The 20,399-nt window shown below is 39.4% G+C and overlaps 1 protein-coding gene across 5 annotated transcripts in view; it reads left to right on the plus strand.

Annotated features, from left to right (window-relative positions):
- Window positions 1-20,399, plus strand: part of Crebrf (CREB3 regulatory factor) — an 80,725-nt gene that overhangs the window by 40,723 nt on the left and 19,603 nt on the right. For 4 of the 5 annotated variants that reach the window (XM_085694832.2, XM_087910717.1, XM_048436043.3 and 1 more), the window contains 3 exons: window positions 1,979-2,104; window positions 4,352-5,438; window positions 19,670-19,867. In XM_085694832.2, coding sequence (XP_085550958.1) covers window positions 1,979-2,104; window positions 4,352-5,438; window positions 19,670-19,867 — 1,411 coding nt within the window. Of the gene's footprint in view, window positions 1-1,976; window positions 2,105-4,282; window positions 5,439-19,669; window positions 19,868-20,399 lie in introns of those variants that run through there. The other variant, XM_048436046.3, reaches the window with a different exon arrangement.

Genomic DNA, 20,399 nt, shown 5'->3' on the forward strand with positions numbered 1-20,399 from the left:
AAATTTAATCTGCCACCCAAATCCCGTTTTTTATTCTGGTATTTTGCTTCCCAACTCTTCCTTTCCTTTTACAACAGTTCAAAAGTGGTGATTCTGTTTTACACATGGAAGCACACACATCTATATATTCTGTAAACATGTCTAAGAGTGGTATATGTTCTCATTCATATTCATATTCTCATTCTCTCTTTCTTGAACTGATCTTGCTGTGTAGGTGAAACTGGTTTCAATATAGCAGTCTTACTGCTTTGGTCCTGAAAATACCTAAATCATAGACATACACCAAGCTGAGACAACTCCTTTTAATTGGTCTCTTTGGGTTTGAGGCAATCACTGACATAAGAACTGGAAGCTTATTTGTCCCCATTCTTCTTATTCAGACTTTCCCCCTTTCCTTTCTCATGGTTAATTTTCACCCCCATTCCCAGAGTGAGTGCTGGAAAGAAATCTAGAAATAATGAACAGTTAGGGACACCTAGGAGGGACTGTGTAGGACTGTTCCCTGAGCACAGGGCTAAAATAACTGTTGAGATGGTTTAGTGACTTTGCAGCAGAATGTAAGGAAGAGAACTTGGTAACTGATACTTAAAAGACCAGAGGCTGGTGTCCATCCCAAGAGCTGTGACAAAAGGACCACATGTCCCTTTTTAGAGTTTGTGTCTAAATAAACAAGGTATGGTTTGCTGGTTTTTGACTACTTGAATTAGGACTCTAAAACTTGTTTCTTAAACAAAATTTTTCTAGGAAGAAAGACCCCAAAGTTTTAGAAGGTCTGGGGAAACTATAACAAAACAAAGCAGCTGATGTGGAAGTAGCTAGGAGAGCAGTGAGAAGGCATGTCAGGGTAGATGAGCGGTGTAGAAGGAGGAAAGTAGGTGCATAGACCACTAATGCCTTATAGAACTCTTTGTTGCACCACATCGTGGAAGAGTAAGAAGAATGTTTGTAGTGTTTCTTACTTTCTTCTTCCTTTTTTCTTTTCTTTGTTTTTTTTTTTTTTTTTTTTTTTTCGAGACAGGGTTTCTCTGTAGCTTTGGAGCCTGTCTTAGAGCTGAGATGTTCTGTAGACCAGACTGGCCTCAAACTCACAGAGATCTGCCTGCCTCTGACTCCCAAGTGCTGGGATTAAAGAAAGGCATGTGTCACCTCCACCTGGCCTCATTTCTTTATTGGAGTTTCATTTCAGAATGTGGCTTTTTTTTGAGCCAGGGTGTATAGCTGAGGTGGTTTGGATAGATGATGAAATGTAAAAAGGAGAGAGAGAAATCTGAAGATCAAGTCTACTTTTCTCGCTGTGTCTTGGAGACTTAGGAGGCTATTGTGTTGTTCATGTTGGTTAGACTGAAGATACCTAAATTGGGCTGGCAAGATGGCTCAGTGGGTTAAAGGCTCTTGCCACAGAGCCTGATTGGCTTGAGTTTAGTCTCCTATCCCACATGATGAAAAGAGAGAACTGACTTCTGCAAGTTGACCTCTGACCTCCACATCTCTCTCCCACCCCTCAAAATTATAAAAAGATGTCCAAGATTATCTTTTTTGGGGGATAGTAAGATATTGGATTCAGGAATATAGTTAAATCTGACTTACTACTGCTTCAGCCCTAAAAAAACAGGAGAACATTTCTAGTTTAGGGAAATTAGAACAGTCTTGTTAGAGAAAGATTTTAAGAAATGTTTATAAAATTTAAAAAATAAGTAGCCAAATAAACAAACAAACAAATGCCGTCTCTAGTGACCCAGCTTCAGTTTTTAGGAGTTGTCTTTAAGAATCGCTGTTCTGACTTTTTTCTATACATCTTGGCTATTTTCCTCACAGACAGGTCCATGCTCAGTGCTAGTTAAAACTCTTGGTGTGCCCTACAGAAGAGACAGAATTATTTCCTGAAATAAATTACGTGCTGGGATAAGGACAGGCGTGTGTAGTAAGTTGGACTTGAAGCTGTCTTTAACCACCTAAAGTGAAAATGGTTTTGTTGTAGCCCAGCGTAAGCGGAATGGACCCGCCTTTTGGGGATGCCTTTCGAAGCCACACCTTTTCAGAACAGACTTTGATGAGCACAGATCTCTTAGCCAACAGTTCTGATCCAGATTTCATGTATGAGCTGGTAAGCAACTTTTCTTGGTTTTAGTTTTAATTGATTTGAGATCAAAATGATGTCATAGAGTTTTTATTTATAAATGTCTGAAAAGAGAAAATAATGTACATGATATGGAGGCTCACACAGGTAAAACCATTACCTGAGAGGCTGAGGAAGGAGGATTATGGGGGCCATACAGAATAGGTTTTAAGAAAAGGAAAAGGATGTAACTAGGAGTCAGGCTGATTCTTGTGACTAAGTCTAGTAATTTCTGAAAGATACTCAAATTGATTAAAGTAGCATTTGAAGAAGTTATCTGTCCTCAAGTCTCCTTGTTCATGAGGAAAGCAAGCTGTGTATTAAAGGGCTTTTTAGCTCACAAACTAAGGACTGGTGCATACATAAGATGTGTGGTAAGAGATGGTAAGACAAATTAGCAGCTCCAAGCTTCTCCAGGTTTCTGAGGTAGTTACAAAATTCCCATGGAGAAAAAATAATTTATTTTTTGTATGGGGTACTATGCACTACATGTACGCAGTGTCCATAGAAGCCAGAAGAGGATGTCTGATTCTGTGGAACTGGACATTTGTGAGCCACCATGTGGATGCTAGGAATGGAGCCGAGGTATTTTTCAAGAGCAGCAAGTGCTCTTAACTGTAGCCATCTCTGCAACCCCACCTTTTCTTTATTTTTTTATTTCTTTATTTTTTTTTAAGGCAGGATCTCACTTTGTAGCTTTGGCTGACCTGGAGCTTTCTATGTAGACTGGCTGGCCTCAAACCTCACAGATAACCTGCCTACTTTGGCCTCGTGAGTGCAGAGATTAAAGTCTTATGCTGCCATGCCTAGCCCAAAGGGGGAAAATAATTTATATTTTAACAGTGCACATGAGTGAAGGTGCCCAAATTTGTGGAGGTGTCAAATCTCCCTGGAGCTGAGAGTTAAAGGTGGTTGTGAGCTTCCAGACAACAGTGCTGGGAAACTGGCTTGGTTCCTTTAGAAGAGCAGTAAGTGCTCTTAACTGCTGTGCCATTTTTTTTCTAGCCCCAATATAATTTTAATTGTAATTTAAACAACACAGAAATGCTGAAAATTGTGAATTTGAGTGCACATCTATGAATTCATTAAAAAACAATTGAATTTTATATCTAATAAAACTGGGGTATGGTATATATAAACTACTTAAGTGAAGCTACTCACACAAACAGACATACATGCACAGTCCAACAAAAAATAAATGCAAACTATAAATTCAGTGGAACAAAGTAAACTAGAAAACTGAAAATCCATTCCCTTTCTGAGCCTCCACTCTTCAGATTTTCCCCTAAAGGTAACTAATGCCAGCAGATAGGATGAATATGTACACATTTGAATATATTTTTTACTTTGAATGAATAATATACGTGTGTACTTTAGTTTGCTCTCCCCCCCAATTTATTTAGTCTGTGTGTATGTGATGGTTCTCTCCTTGCATCATGTGGATCCCAGGGTTTGATTGAGGTGGTCAGGCTTGGCGTCAAGCCTTTACCCACTGAGCCTTCTTTTAGCTGGAGTTTGCTTTTTCTAAACATAAAAATGTGTGATAGATAGCCTTTTGTGTTAGTGCATTAGGGCTCAACTTCTTTTTCCATGACTGTAGAATGTAACTACATTTTATTTTATTTTTCTTTGAGACAGTTTTACCATTTAACTCTGGCTAGCCTGGAACTTACTATGTAAACCAGCCTGGCCCCAAACTCCCAGAGACAGTCCTGTTTCTCCCGTCTGAGTGCATTAATGGTGTGTGCTACCACTCTATGCATGTTTTTGCTACATTGTAAAGTCACATCTTTGCAGTGTGTGAGGGATATCTAACTTCCCATACCAAGAAATAGTACCTAGGTTTTACAATTTTACAGTCAACTTTTGGCAGTCTCTGGGCTCTTTGCCTCTATATTTAATTTCCTCCTTAAGTTGAGGTATTCTGTAATGAAGATTAGGTCTTCAATATTTGCTTCTTATTTGAACTTAATTTCTAAAGAGAACTTCTAAGATCACAAGAGGCTTTGATGTTTGGACCCATACTTTAGTTTTTCAAAGAGTGTATTTTCCCACTTTTTCTTGTCCAATGAAATGAAGGTGTTTAGATGTAAGGGGAAGGTATCATGTCAGTAGCTTTTACCTTAAAACAGACCAGAGGTAGAGTATTTGTTTTGATATTTGCAGGTATGGATGGAGGTGAATATTTTCTTCCTAAAGCATGGTATGTGATTTCCCATTTTAAACCTTCCTTAGGATAGAGAGATGAATTATCAACAGAATCCTAGAGACAACTTCCTTTCTTTGGAAGACTGCAAAGACATTGAAAATCTGGAGTCTTTCACAGATGTCCTGGATAATGAGGATGCTTTAACCTCAAACTGGGAACAGTGGGATACATACTGTGAAGACTTAACTAAGTACACCAAACTAACCAGCTGTGACATCTGGGGGACAAAAGAAGTGGACTACCTGGGTCTTGATGACTTTTCTAGCCCTTACCAAGATGAAGAGGTCATAAGTAAAACTCCAACCTTGGCCCAGCTTAATAGTGAGGACTCTCAGTCTATTTCTGATTCCCTTTATTATCCCGATTCACTCTTCAGTGTCAAACAAAATCCCTTGCCCCCATCATTCCCTAGTAAAAAGATCACAAGTAGAGCAGCTGCCCCTGTGTGTTCTTCAAAGACACTTCAGGCTGAGGTCCCATTGTCAGATTGTGTCCAAAAAGCAAGTAAACCTACTTCAAGCACACAGATCATGGTGAAGACCAACTTGTATCATAATGAAAAGGTAAATTTTCATGTTGAATGTAAAGACTATGTAAAAAAAGCAAAGGTCAAGATCAACCCTGTACAACAGGGCCGGCCTTTCCTGAGCCAGGCACATACAGATGCAACCAAGGAGAACACGTGCTATTGTGGAGCTGTGGCTAAGAGACAGGAGAAAAGGGGAATGGAGCCTCATCGGGGTCATGGCACTCCAGCTTTGCCTTTCAAAGAATCCCAGGAGCTATTACTTAGTTCTCTGTCCCAGAGTGGTCCTGGGTCAGTTGCCACAGCAGAGAGTGGCAGCCTTTCTGCCAGCGCTTCTGTTTCAGAGTCATCCCAGAAAAAAGAAGAGCACAATTATTCTCTTTTTGTCTCTGACAACATGAGAGAACAGCTAACCAAATGCAGTCCTGAAGATGATGAGGATGATGAAGATGATATTGATGATGAAGACCATGATGAAGGGTTTGGCAGTGAACATGAGCTTTCTGAAAATGAAGAGGAGGAGGAGGAAGAAGAGGATTATGAGGATGACAGAGATGATGATATTAGCGACACATTCTCTGAACCAGGTATAACTCTGCAGCTTATTAAATTGACCTTTCTATTTACTGTTTGAGATAGAAGGCTTTTTGGATCGTTTATTTGTTTATTTGGTAGATTAAATAACTGTGTCTTTGTTTAGATCAAAAGTATCTTTCTATTCACATAGTTCTAAAACCATTATTTACGCTTACGATCATTTGTGCCTATGTCATAATTTGTGTCTTGATTCTTTGAATACTTATTCTTAATCATTTTTTGTTAAGTGACCTACTTTGCCACCCTCCTGAACACTTAAATGAAGATTTAAAATACATTGCTCTGTTTTGCTTGCCCTCCTCCTGTGGCTAAGGTGCATGTAGAATAGTGAGCCAAGTGATGTCAGCTCTTATCACTCATACTTATACCCAGCAAAAGCCTACCTAGTGAACAGTTTAAAGGCAAGCCTTTTCTTTGTGTCTGCTGTATTTTAGTAAGAAAATATATACTAGACCAAGTGTGGTGCATGCCTATAATCCCACCACTTGGAGACAGAGGCAGGAGGATCACAAGTTTGAGGTCAGGCTGGTCTATGTAGTTGGTTCCAGGCCAGTCAGGACTACATAATGAAAGCCTGTCTCTAAAAAGCAACAAATAGGAGCTGGAGAGAGATGGCTCAGTGGTTGGGAGCTGGACCTGCACCTACGTGGCAGCTCATAACTGTCTATAACTCCTGTTCCAGGGCATACAGCACCCTCACACAGATACACATGCAGACAAAACACCAGTGTACATAAAATACAAATAAATAAATTATAAAAAAATTTTTTAAAAAGCAACAAAGAAAAAAACACGGCTAAGAGCGTGAAGGAGGATGCTTCATTTAGTGTACAGTACATGTAAATGAAAGAGAAAAAGAAACAGACTCTGTGGGGAGCTGCATCACCTTAACATCTACATGTTTGGACTGTAGCCACTATTGGCTGACACTATTTATAAAAATGTTATGGCCAAGTGACACACAGTTAAAATTGCACAAAGAAGTTAAGTTTAAGCAAAAGTTACTTGCTTCAAAATTAGTTTTTGGTTTTTCGAGACAGGGTTTTTCTCTGTAGCTTAGGAGCCTGTTGTGGAACTAGCTCTTATAGACCAGGCTGGCCTTGAACTCACAGAGATCCTCCTGCCTCTGCTTCCCAAGTGCTGGGATTAAAGGTGTGTGCCATCACCGCCCTATTCAAAATTAGTTCTGCATAAAATTAGATAAAAAGGAAACTTCGTAAGTTATCAAAGAGCCCCTTTGTTTAAAATGGTGATTGCTGGCATTTCAGGCACTCTAAATGTTGACATTATTCTGAAACTCTGTCATAACTAGTGCAGCACTCCTTGTATGCATGCATGCACAAATGGGTGGATATGGCTGCAGCAGTGTTGGGTTAAACCCTGGCCTTCACACATGCTAGGTAAGCCTGCCACTGAGCTATATCCTTCCAAAGTACTTCTATTTATGAAAGTTTTTCCGTTTTGAAATTTTTAAAAATTCAGGTGCTTAGATTTATTTGATACCACAAGTTGTTTGATTTGGATAGGTTTTCTTTTTCATTTTGGGCGGGAGAGGTGTTTCATACAGGGTTTCTCTGTATATTTTTGAAGCCTGTCCTGGAACTCACTATGTAGACCAGACTCACCTTGAACTCACAGAGATTCACCTGTCTCTACCTCCTGAGTGCAGGGATTAAAGGCGTGCGTCACCACTGCCCGATCAGATTTGGGTAGTTTTTAAATAAGTAAAAAGTACTTCAATTTTAAGGTGGAGGGAATGGTTTTATACCTTTTTTCTTTGGTTTACTTTAGAATCCTAGATAATCTGGATAGAATTGTCTTTCCCTCTTTCTCAGGACCATTTTTCTCACAGTACATTGATAAAATCTGCAGTGAGATGTTTAGGGGAAATTTGCCTGGGTATAGTAAGGGTAGTTTCTGTAGCTCCATTCGCTGTTCAGGTGTGGCACTTAAATTCTAGCAGATTAGATCTAAATGGAGATTCTTGTATAAAATTAGGATTGAATGCTAAGGGGAATGTACGCACATAGAGGATTGACAGGTAAAGGGGATGGAAATGTGGGGTCGGAATTTCCTTCTCCAGTTATGCAGTTCAATAAATCTCAGTGTCTCAAGGCACACAATGGCTCTGCTCTCATGCCATATTGGTTGTGATCTTCCTTTTCCTTGACTTTGTGCCACTTCATTGAGATCTGTTTAAGATAAACAGCTTGATATTTGTGTGTGTGTGTGTGTGTGTGTGTGTGTGTGTGTGTATGTACTTTTGGTTTTTCAAGACAGGGTTTCTCTGTAGCTTTGGCGCCTGTCCTGGAAGTAACTCTTGTATACCAGGCTGGCCTCGAACTCACAGAGATCTGCCTGCCTCCGAGTGCTGGGATTAAAGGCGTGTGCCACCACCACCCAGCGGATATGTATTTATTATATTGTGGTTATTACATGCTAATTAACACTTACCACTTGACATAATTATATTCTTTTCTTTTTTTGAGACCTACTCTGTTAGCAGTATAGTATTTTTTTTTAAAAGGCGTGTGCCACCACTGCCCAGCCCTTTTTTTTAAAGACTTATTTATTTATTATGTATACAGTATTCTGCCTGCATGTCATAAGAGGGCACCAGATCTCATTATAGATGGTTGTGAGCCATCATGTGGTTACTGGGAATTGAACTCAGGACCTCTGGAAGAACAGCCAGTGCTCCTAACCTCTGAGCCATCTCTCCAGCCCAGCAGTATAGTATTAATTACATGAGCTATGCTGTCTGTAAATTAGATCTCTAGATTTATTCTGCAAAACAGATATTGCTCTTTGACCAACATTTCACATGTCCACAGGTCTCTAGCACCTGGCAACCATGCTCTCTGCTTTGTTATGTTTGACTTCAGATTCCACATATGAAGACTTTGCAATCGTCTTTCTCTTCCTATGCTACTTTACTTGACATCACAAGTAAATTTATCTTATCATAAATGTAAGCCTTAAAGGATAAGTAATATAGGGGCTGGAGAGATGGCTCAGTGGTTAAGAACTTTGCCTGCTCTTCCAAAGGTCCTGAGTTCAATTCCCGGCAACCACATGTGCTCACAACCATCTATAATGAGATCTGGTGCCCTCTTCTGGTTTTCAGGGATACATGCAGGCAGAACACTGAATACATAATGAATGAATGAATGAATGAATCTTGGGCTGGAGAGATGACTCAGAGGTTAAGAGAACTGACTGCTGTTCCAGAGGAACTCAGTTCAATTCCCAGCAACCACATGATGGTAAACACCCATCTATAATGAGATCTGGTGCCCAGAACACTATATACATAATAAATAAATAAATAAATAAATAAATCTTTTTTTTTAAAGGATAAGTAATGTTGTATATATTTGCATACATAAAGTTTTGTGTCTCTGTCTCTACCTTTGCCTCGGATGTTAGGAAGTGTGGTGAATAGAAGAGTGCATGTAGATTTCAAGAACTTTTTTTTTTTTTGAGACATGAGCTTAGTATGTATCTCTGACTGATCTGAACTCACTGTGCAAACCACCCTGGCCTCCACCTCACAGGAGATCTCTATGTTTCTGCCTCTTGAGTGCTGAGGTTAAAGGTACACACATGGTCTTTTAAAACAAAACAGAAAATTTATTTTTATTATTTTAAATTATGTTTGTGAGAGGCTGGAAGGATGGCTCAAGGGTTAGGAGCATTTTTGTTGCTCTTGCAGAGGACCTGGACTTAGCTCTCAGCACCCAAGCAGTGGCTCATAACCATTTGTAGCTCCAGTTTAGGATGTTCAATGCCCTCCTCTGACCTCTTTGAACACCAGGCACACATGTGGTGTGCATATGTACATGCAGGCAGAATACTCATACATACAAAATAAATTTAATTTTTTTTAATTATGTGGGTGTGTGTCTGCATGTGGGTATGTTCACCTGAGATCAGGTGCTTTCAGAGGCCAGAGGTGTCAGATTCCCTGTACTTGGAGTTACAGGCAGTTGTGAACCTCCTGACCCTGGATACTGGGAATCAAACTTGGGTCTTCAGAAAGAGCAGAACGTGCTCTTGAGAATTGAGCCATTTCTCCAGCCCTCTTTCAGAGAAGTAGGGTTGTTGGATCATTTGGTATTTTTACTTTTATTTAGCTATTTTAGATGCTGGTGCTCAAACTCGGGGCCTTGTATATTCTATACTGGGCACCTATACTCTGCCACTGAGCTATGTCTGTAGCCCTTAAGTTTCTTTGTTGTTTTTGTTTTGTTTTTCTATACTGGTCATCAAACCCTGGCCATTGTATGTACTAGACAAGTTCCATACCACTGAGCCACATCCCCCAGGCTCTGGCTTGCCTTTTCTGAGCTACGGTCTGACTATCTACTTTAGATTGGCCCTGAAGTATGTAACCTTGACTGGTCTCTAACTTGGTGTCCTCTTGCCACACAGCCTCCAGAGCCCTGGGATTACAGGTTTATGCTGACATGCTAGGTTATTTTAAGCTTTTTCGAAGAACTTCCAAAATGATTATACCAGTTTACGTTTTCACTGACAATGAAACAAGGGTTTTCTCTTCCCCATCTCCTTGACAACAGTTGCTGTCCAACCTCAGATGAATCATTGTGACCAGTGTGGTATAGTTCCTCTCTGGTTTTTGTTGATAATTAGTAATCTTGAGAATGTTTTCATATACTCGCTCATCATTTGGATATTTTGGGGGAAATACCTACTTAAGTCCTTTATCCTATTTTTAAATTTGGTTTTTATTTGGATAGTAACACAATATTGGATATACTGTTAGCACATATTGTGTTTTATAGACTGTCTCTTCACTGTTTTGGTTGGTTTTGTTGTTTTCAAGCTTTTTAGTTTGATAAAACCCCATTCCTGTTTCTAGTTCATCACCTATGCTTGCGGAGTCTTACCCCTAAGATCTTCATCAACCAGATCAATATCAAGAAGCTTCCCCCATGTTTTCTTCTATCGGTTTTGTTATTTGACTTGGATCTATGGCCTTCTCCTTCCGCCTCTGTCTCTTCCTCACTTTCTCCTTCTTCCTTCCCCTCCTCTCTCTTCTACCTTCTCTTATTTCCTTCTCTGTACCACTTTCTCTTCTTCCTCTGTTATTTTTCTCCACATTAAAGTTAAGGTACTTTTTACTTAAGCTCTTCCTAAACCAAACAACTTTTGTGCATTAAATATGTAGTGCTCTACACTTGTGTAAAAAGAATTAAGGAAAAAGATCTTCAGTTGGTCCTTGCTGTTGTTCTGTAGTACATATGTGTTCCCCCCTCCTGTTTTCCCTCTTTCTGCAGGGTATTGCTGTACTGTCCTGACTGGCCTGGTACTTGCTATGTAGCACAGGTTTTTCCAATCCTCCTGCCACAGCCAGTTGAATTCTGGGATTATAGACAAAAACCATCATGACTGGCATTAAATTTTTAAAATACATTTGGTTTTTGTTATGTTTTTTGTGTGTGTGTTGTCAGAAATAAAAAAAAGATATGTTTCATTCTTCATAGGTTTTTCATACTAGTTTTGTAGCATGACAGTTTGTCCTATAGAATGCTCTAGTTTGTCCTGTAGAATGCTCTTTATTCTCTAAATCACTGTTGTGGGATGGAAGCTTTTGTGTATGTCAATTTTGCTTTAATGTTGTTCAAGTCTGCTGTACCCTTATTCATTCTTTTGATCTATCCCTTAGCAAAGACGGGAGTACTGCGTCATCACTAAATTACTCATTTTTCTTGTTAGTAATGTTACTATTTGCTTTATATAGTTAGGTGTTTTGATGTAGGCACATTTCTAAGTTTTATATCTTCTTGATGAATTGTCTTTTATCAATATGCACAGCTCGTCTTTATCTTTAGTGATAGCTTGTTGCTTAAAGTCTGCTCCAAGTCCATGAACCACCTTCCCATCTTACTTCCAAGTCTGGCACCCACAGTGTCATAGACCACCTTCCCATCTCACTTGGACTTCAGGGTCTTTTTTGCCTGAAATTTACTTTGTACATCAGTCTGGCGTTGAACTTGTGTCCTCCTGTCTCACTCTCCCAAGTTCTGGATTAGAAGTATTTTCATACCACACTTAACTTTGTAATTTTGTTGAGTGTTGATAGGTAAGAATCTACTTAATTTGTTGGTTTCTGACTGTCTGAATGTAATTTTGAGGTTCTGGGAACAAACCGCTAGGAACTTAAATATGCTAGAGAAATGGTCTATCACTGCAATACACTCCCAATCCTTGTTTGTAGTTCTTTGATATTCTTATTCATATTCTCCCTCTCTCTCCCACATCTACACACAAGAATATATACTGAATATATTCCCTTCATACCTTACCTCAGCAGTTCTCAACCTGTGAGTGGTGACCCCTTTGGGGATAGCATATCTGATGTCCTACATATCCAATACTGATATTATGATTCATAACAGTATCAGAATAACAGTTATGAAATAGCAACAAAAATAATTTTATGATGGGGGATCATTACATCATGAGGAACTTATTAAAGGGCGGCAGCATCAGGAAGGTTGAAAACCACTGCCTGACTACTGTCCTTTCCTTCCAGTCTTCCCCTTCCTTTTTAGTTCCCCTTATTCTCCTAGTGTCACTTGTACTTTCATGTCATAGATACATACGTGGTTTATGTATCTGTGTAAAATCTAGGCACCCCAAATGAGAGAAAATACGATATGTGTCCTTTTAAGACTGGCCGATCCCTCCATGGGATTTATCTTTCTCTTTAGTTCAGAGCATTCCTCCAGATACCTTCTGTAGAGCTAGTTTGGTGGTCATAAATGAGTATGTTTTTATCATTTAAAAACTAGCCAGCACTTATCCTGTGTTGACTTCTTTTCTTCATTTAGCTGTTTGTGTTCTTTTGGAATTCATTCAGAAATTTGTTTAAGTCTTCTTTGTTTCTTTAACATACTTAATTGTTCTCTGGAATTCTTTGGGATTTCATCTAATTCAGTGTCATTGTGGGGCATTACTGTGGGATTGGTAAATGTTATAGGGTCTTGTGCCCCTTTTTGTTTGTTTTCATATTTTTGCATTGGGATATATGCCTAGGGATTAGGTTGTTGCTTATCTTTGTTTTTTCTTTTTAAAATCACTGGTTCTTTCAGTAGGAGTGTTTAAAACATTTGAAAGAATTTAGGTTGTAATAGGATTGAGATGTCATTTTGCTCTGCTATACTGTTATTTGGTGCACTTCTGAAAATAAAATACTGTCTACAGAAAAAAGTCACTAGCAAAATATAATCCCACTGTGAATTCATAGGAATAGCCAAGAAACAATTTCCCTTAAGCTCTTATTGTTTTAGGAGATAAGGAATACTGACAGCGTGACAAATGAAGATGTTAGTTTCTGTCAGACGAGGAAGGATGGAAAAAGAAGAGTTAATGGTTACTTTGGGTTGATAAAGAAAAAATAGAAGAATGGAAAGTAAATAGAGAAGGTGAAATAAAAAAGTAAATACAGTGGGTCAGTTTACATAAAGCAGAATGAAAAAGAAAGATATAAAACAATGCAATCAGGGGGCTGGAGAGATGGCTCAGCAGTTAAGAGCACTGGCTGCTCTTCTAGAGGTCCTCAGTTTTAATTCCCAGCAACCATATGGTGGTTCATAACCATCTGTAATAGGATCTGATGCCCTCTTCTGACATGCAGGTGTACATGCAGAACACTCAAAATACAATATAAATAAATAAAAAGAAATGCAGTCAGGGCTAGGCAGTGGTGGCACACATTTTTAATCCTAGCACTCTGGAGGCAGAGGTAGGCAGATCTCTGAGTTTGAGGCTGGCCTGATCTACAGAGTGAGTTCCAGAATGGCCAGGGCTATACAGAAAAACCTTGTCTCAAAAAACAGAAATTAAAAACAAAACCAAAAAAAAAAAGAAAGAAAGAAAAGAAGGAAGAAAAAAGAAAGAAATGCAATCTAAAAGATTCCCAGGTCTCAGGGTATTGAGGTAAGGAGACCCTGCAAATCAGGCTAACCTATATTCTTTGGAAAAAACCTATCAAATGGAAAATAAAAAGAATATAGGCTGGGAGTGGAAGAATATGGAAAGAGGATTGAAGGAATAGGAGTAAGAGAACAGAAGGACAGAACTGACTGTGCTGTTGACACTGGGTATTGAATAAAGTATTAAATCTAAAAGGGAGAGCTTGGTGGGATGTGGAGTCTTAATGCAGTCTGTCCTGGTTGCCAGTTGCAGTCTCAACTCTCAATGGTCCTTCCTGCTCTCTCAGATGTGTGGTCCTTTACAGATAGGGTTCACAGGTCATTGGTTTGTCTTTGGATGGTTTTTCTAGTGTCTGAGACTGCTTGGAACCTGTGTCTGTGTGCTTTTGCCAACTCTGTCTCCAGCTATGTTTCTTGTTGAATACTCTTTGGTTCCGATGCAGACTTTCTCACATTTTTAGTCAGTGTGCTTGTCGGATTTTAGGATATAGTCTGGTAACTCTTGTCCTGTGTTTTATGAGAGTACAGTTCACCAAAGGTCTTGGGTGGGCAAGCTTTTTTGCCTTGACACAAGGTCTCACTACTTACTACTCACTACTCATAACTCTGGCTGTTCTGAAACTCACTATATAGACCCAGGGTGGCCTTGAACTCACAGAGATCCACCTGCCTCTTTCTCAGTGCTGGGATTAAAGATGTGAGCCAGTGCACCCAGCTGGGAAAGCTTTTGACTCCACAAGGGTCTTTTAAAAATTACATCTTCCCCCACCCATCAATGCCTGATGCAGGCAGGAGAGCTGTCCACATTACTTAATCTGTCATGTAGTACCGTAAGGGGGAATCCCCCCAACTTCAGGTGGGAGAACTGGCCCTGAGGTTATGCATTAGGGCTGTCCTTGCCCCTGATCAGCTATAGCACTCAGGAGAGTAGTCCTACACCTCAACTGGGCGCACAGTAGAGCTGGCCCTGAAGGTATGGGTGTGGGACTTTAGCCTTTATGATTTTCATAGTGACAGAATTGATGACCTTCCCCATCAGGATCTTTATAGAAAGCTGCATCTTAACACTGATTCCACCATAGCTGGAAGATGAGAAAGGACCTCTTCTGTGTTACTTCCTTTTTAGATTACAGATTTGCAGCCACTATCTGAAGCTTTAGATAGCTGTCTTCTACCTTTTTCCAGTTTATTCCCTGGAGATTCTAACAGACCATGCTGGCATGCTCACCATATTGGATTTGCATTTTAATTTTTGAGATCATATGGATGAACTGATCATTCTCAATCCTCACACCATCATTTCCATTTTCTCAGAATTTTGATTGATACAGAGAATACAAGTTTTGTAGTTTGGTCACATAGCATAACCCTGGTTGTGAGATTGCTCTTCTTAAGCAAGTAGGCAGTGACTTTATGCATTATCTTGGATCTAAGTGATAACCCTGCTAAGTGTCTGGATGAATATGACATTTAAATACATTCATTTTCAGTTGCCTTGAAGTGGCTCTTTTGGTTAGATGCTTGGACAGAGCTCTAGATGTCAGTGAATGACGTACTTGAACCATAAAATTAACACAATTTTATAGAAGTTCTTTGGGTCTTAAATTTTTTTCTGGTGTGCAAATTACTTCTTTTCTTGAAGGAAAGATTTGAACAGCAACTTCAGAGTTGCAAAAGTAAATTGTGGGTGAGAAATAGGAAGGCATTTTTCACTTAATAAAGCAAGGCTAGTTACATTCCTGTCAGAGCACTACTCTGGGGTTGGGTGATTGGTTTTCAAAGTTTTTGTGATGAGTAGCTCCCAGGTGCTGTTTTTTGGCAAATGGTCGTGCAGTTGATGAGCCTGCAAAGTTCCAGGAGAGGAGCAAAATAGAGTTTCAGCCCCTCCTCTGGACTAACTGCCTAATGCTAATAGAGTCTGTGCTATAGACTGGCTACAACTGTTTGGGGTTGTAAAATTACATGGTTCAAGAACAAGAGCTCACTCTCCTAAAAGTGAGAGCTTATTTTGTAATTCTCACCGAGCATTTTTCACAGTTGACTTTACCTGTAGTCTGCACAAACTAGAGATGTGTGGTTTGAATTTTTGTGAATGTGATGTTTTAACTTTCTTTTTGTTGTCATTGTTTTGTTTTTGAAACACTATTTACTATAGTCCAGGCTGGCCTATGACTTCATATATACAGGTGACTTTGAACTGATTCTCTCACCTCCACTTCCCAAGTACCATGATAAAGTGAACACCACCACTCCAAGCTTAACTTCCTTTTTATCATATCAGCAAGGAGTGAGTTACATCATTATGGTGATAGACCAGAAAAGAAGGGAGATGGAGAAGGGTCTCAAGAAATCATTTATCAGCTTTAATCCCAGCACTCGGGAGGCAGAGGCAGGCAGATCTCTGAGTTCGAGACCAGCCTGGTTGACAGAATGAGTTCCAGGACAAGCTCCAAAGCTACAGAGAAACCTTGTGTCAAAAAATAAATAAATCATTTATCAAAATGTTTTAGTGTCTGTTTTATGTTTGACATTGTGTATTTTAGGTATTAGTTATATGGAGATTAATACAATCCTTACCTTAATGGAATTTAAAGTTGTACATATTAATTTGCTCTTAGAATTTCTCAGTAATACTTCCCTACCATTGCAGTGCTGGGAATGGAACCTTGGGCCTTCCGCATGGTATGCTGTAGCTAATGCTACCACGGAGCAGCCTCCCCAGATCCTCTCAGGGTCTCGCTCTTTTATTATTATCTTTCTTTTTTGAGACAGAGCCTCTCTATAGCCCTGACTGACTTGGAACTCACTATGTAGACCAGACTGTCCTCAAGTTCACAGTGATCTGCTTGCCTGAGTACTGGGATTAAAGGTGTGCACCACTACATTAGTCTTTGTCAAAGTCTCTTCATATGTTTATGCGCTGTGTGGCTTGGCCAGCCAGAGAAGCAGGATCATAGTTTTGTAAAACTTAACTTAGCCACAGATTCTTTTGGTTGGTGGTGGTAGTGAGACTTCTGTTATAGGAATGTTTTTCTTAGGGCATATTTTGAGAGACAAATGAATGGCCCAGAATGTTAGATCAGTGATGTGAGCATGTCATTTTTCTGCATTCTACTTGGTCACCGTGCTCTTTATATTGAAAAGCATATGGCTAGAGACACTCTGTGACTTAGGGGTGGGGTGGTGATAAATTTATGGGACATGTTACTAGCAAAGGCTGGGCCAGAAAGCTGGCATCTTAACTGCTCCTTGGGAAAAGATTGAACACATAAGTAAATCTAATACTTGGTTTAGGTGGGATGAAGAAATAAACGTTGTTGTAACTCTGATCTAAAAGTTAGCAAGACTTTTAGTTCATTCAACCAGTTAGGCAGGGGAGTGAGAAGTGGACTCAGAGCAAGGCTCCTTGAGTCATAAAACCTGACTCATCTCAGGTCTGCTAATCATACCAGGCCCTCCTCATCATGTTAACTTGTGCAACTGAGGCAATCTCTTCCTCCCAGGGTCTTAGAAATGTCAAATAAATTGCCCAAGTATTGAATGAATGAAAATATCTTGCGACCTGCAGACTGGCAGAGGTAGATGCCGTCTAAGGGAATATACGGAAATTATAGAGGGAAAAGGGAATTGCTTGAGGAAGTGAAATAAAGTCTGTTCCTATGCTTTGGACTAGAGTAAAATTAAATGTGTAAAACTGGTAATGAATGATGCTAGTAGGGACACAGTATTGTTTTGGTTGTCCATCTGTTTTGGGGTAAGAGATCTCTACGTGCCAGTAATTTTTTTTTGTAGCCACTGTGAAGCAAGCGCCAGTTAAAAATGCCTCTGTTTGGTGGCACAATGTGACCCTTGCCTCTTTTCTAAAGGTGATTGATAACTACAACAGGTAAAATCCTTGAATCGAAAATAAAATATATGCACAAATAAATAGTTCAAAGCTATTATTTGTGTACCCAACACACTTATCTTGTGCATTGTTTTAAAATTTTTCATTATATTTATTTATTGTGTATGTGGGGGTGCCACAGTAATATGTAGAGGTCAGAGGACAATTTGTAGCAGTCAGTTCTCTATACACTGTGTGGGTCTAGGGGGTCAGGCTCAAATTGGATAGCAAGTGTTGTCTCACTTGTCCATGCACTTCTTTTTTTAAGAGAAGAACCTAAGCTTCATTGTCACAGTGTGTTCTGCACTGTGAAATTGTATGATGGTTGTGACATCTTTGGTCAGGGGTAAAATGAAGCACATGGCATAAGCAGTAGCGTAGACCTTATTTCTGTGTAGGTATACGCTTCTTGACGGTCAGAAAAGGAGGAAACCTAACATTACATTCTCTGTTGTTAACCACACAGGAATGTACTGTAAATGCGGAATGAAGTGCAAGGTTTATCTGAACCATTGCTCAGAGACATCCTGCTCTTTGACTTTATCTTTTTTAATCTTTGAATTCATCTTTTTTAATATTTATCTTTTTTAGTACAGACCCTCAGCTTTACACATGCCAAGCAAGTACCCAACCACTGAGTTACAATCCAGATTTCTTTTAAAAATTCTGTTTGTTGAGGTACAATTGTCACACAACAAAACCGACTCTGCTTGTAGTGTGCCCTGTAAGAGTTCTTGTTTGTATGAGTTTTAACAAATACATGTAGTCATTTGTGTAACAACCTCCACAATCGGTACAGAAACTGCTTTGATTATCCCCTAAATTCCTTTGTATTCCCTTATAGTCATACTCTTACTCCACCCGAATCCCCAGAGCTACTGGGTCTCCTTTCTTCTGTCTTTTCTAGATTTTATGTAAATAGAATCATACTCTCCTGATTGTGACTCTGAAGAAACCTTGATAAAATTCTAATGTTCAAAGTTTTTCCCCAATGAAAAGGTGTTATCACTTTCTAGGGATAGTTCCAGAGTTATGTTTCAGAAGGAAAATTGTGGACATTTTACTTGGCATGTACCCATCCCCCACTTCCACTGCCTTGTGAAGTTCATCTATTATGAACTTTTTTTTTTGATTTTTCGAGACAGGGTTTCTCTGTAGTTTTTGGTGCCTGTCCTGGAACTAGCTCTTGTAGACCAGGCTGGCCTCGAACTCACAGGGATTTGCCTGCCTCTGCCTCCCGAGTGCTGGGATTAAAGGCGTGCGCCACCACCGCCCGGCTAAGTTCATCTATTATGATCATTCTCTAAAGGTATTTTAGGTTACTAGGCATCCTATACTGATTCTGGTCCCAGCAGCTCAGAATTAAGTATTTTAAGGAACTTCTCATTGGTAAGGGAAATATACCCTTCAGTGTATAGGAAGTACCAAGTCCGTTAAGGAATGACCTAGAATGAACCTGTACATTATTTGGTAGTCATTTTTTACTTTTTCAAAAGGAGTAGAATAAAATGTAGAGGAAGATCAGTGCTGCTTATGAAGCTAGGATGGCACTGTAGCTGTGTGCACAGCTCTTTGTGAGCAGACATGTAGAAATCACAGTGCAGTACCTAAGTACCATTCTATAATGGCTCATTTTTTTACTTACAGATTATTAGTTTCTTTAACCAACCTCGTATAGATAAGACCTTACATAATTAATACAGTGCAGTACTCTTGTACACATGGAATAAATGTACTTGAACTCTTCTAGACCAGTTCTGTCTAACCCCAAACCAACATGGTAAACTGGGATAATTTTTTTTTCCATACGACAACAGCATTAAACATTCCAGCAATTCAAATTACACACATGTGTGTGAGTACTTCCGTGGAAAGGTCAATGTGTAGCACCAGTGGTGGCATCTCTTCCAAGCTTTGCATCATCTGAACAGAGTTAGAGAGGCATCCAGCATACTTGATTTTTAAAAAGCCAAATATCAGCAAAGTTATGTTTCTGTTGTGGTGCCTGGTACCATCTTTTATGAGTTTCTTAGTATAAAGGCACTTTGAGTCCTACAATTGTATTTAATTATCTTCTTAATCATGTGATGATACTATAGTATCTCATGCTAAATTCCAAAACTAAAGGGAAGCACATGTCAGAGAGGTGTGTAGTTTATTAATGTATGTTATATTAATGTTTATTTCTGGATATTTATGAGTTGAGATTTACATACTAGACTGTACAAGCTTGACTTAGTGTTTTTTTAACATGTTAGTTATGCTTCAGATGAAAGACAATGTCTCAAGTTACCAATAGAAGGATCTTTTTGTTTGTTCTGAGAGACTTAGTGAGTGTATAGATCTTGATGTTGTGGAATCATCTTTTTTTAAGGCTATGAAAACGACTCTGTAGAGGACTTGAAGGAGATGGCTTCCTCCGCATCTTCTCGGAAGAGAGGGAAAAGAAGATACTTCTGGGAATACAGTGAACAACTTACACCATCACAACAAGAGAGGATTCTGAGGCCATCTGAGTGGAACCGAGACACCTTGCCAAGTAATATGTACCAGAGAAATGGTTTACATCATGGTAAGAGGGGTTCAGAAATATTTAGTGCCCATTTCTCTTTTTTAGGGGGTGGAAGTATTTTTTATTTTGAGCCTTTGAGATGGGGTTTTGGTATGTAACCTAGACTGACCTCTAACTCTGTAACCCAGTGTGACCTTGAGCTTTGAATCCCTCTGTCTCTTCTCTTTCTTCCAGATTGTAGGACTATAGGTATACGCCACCATACCTGTCTGGTGTCACTGTAAACAGAGATAATGTACCGTAATGCTTACTGTGCTTGGGTTTTCAGCCCTTCACAGCCAGCTAGAGAGGGCATTGAAGAGAGCTTTTTAGTCACGATTGCTCCTTCTTACACAAAGCTTCCATCGGGGTGGAGAGCCATCATTTCTGGTCCCCCTTTCCTCCACTAACTCCAAGAAATGACCAAGAGACCGCTGCTTCTTGAACTGTCCAAAAACAACACACTAGGGAGAAAGCAGAAGAACTTCCTCATCACTCTCTTCTGTTTTCTTCTACCGCAGACTTAATTTAATGGGGAAATTGAATTGTAAAA

This window comes from Myodes glareolus, chromosome 9 (assembly GCF_982192425.1).
Source record: "Myodes glareolus chromosome 9, mMyoGla1.1, whole genome shotgun sequence".
Classification (NCBI taxonomy): Eukaryota; Metazoa; Chordata; class Mammalia; order Rodentia; family Cricetidae; genus Myodes; species Myodes glareolus.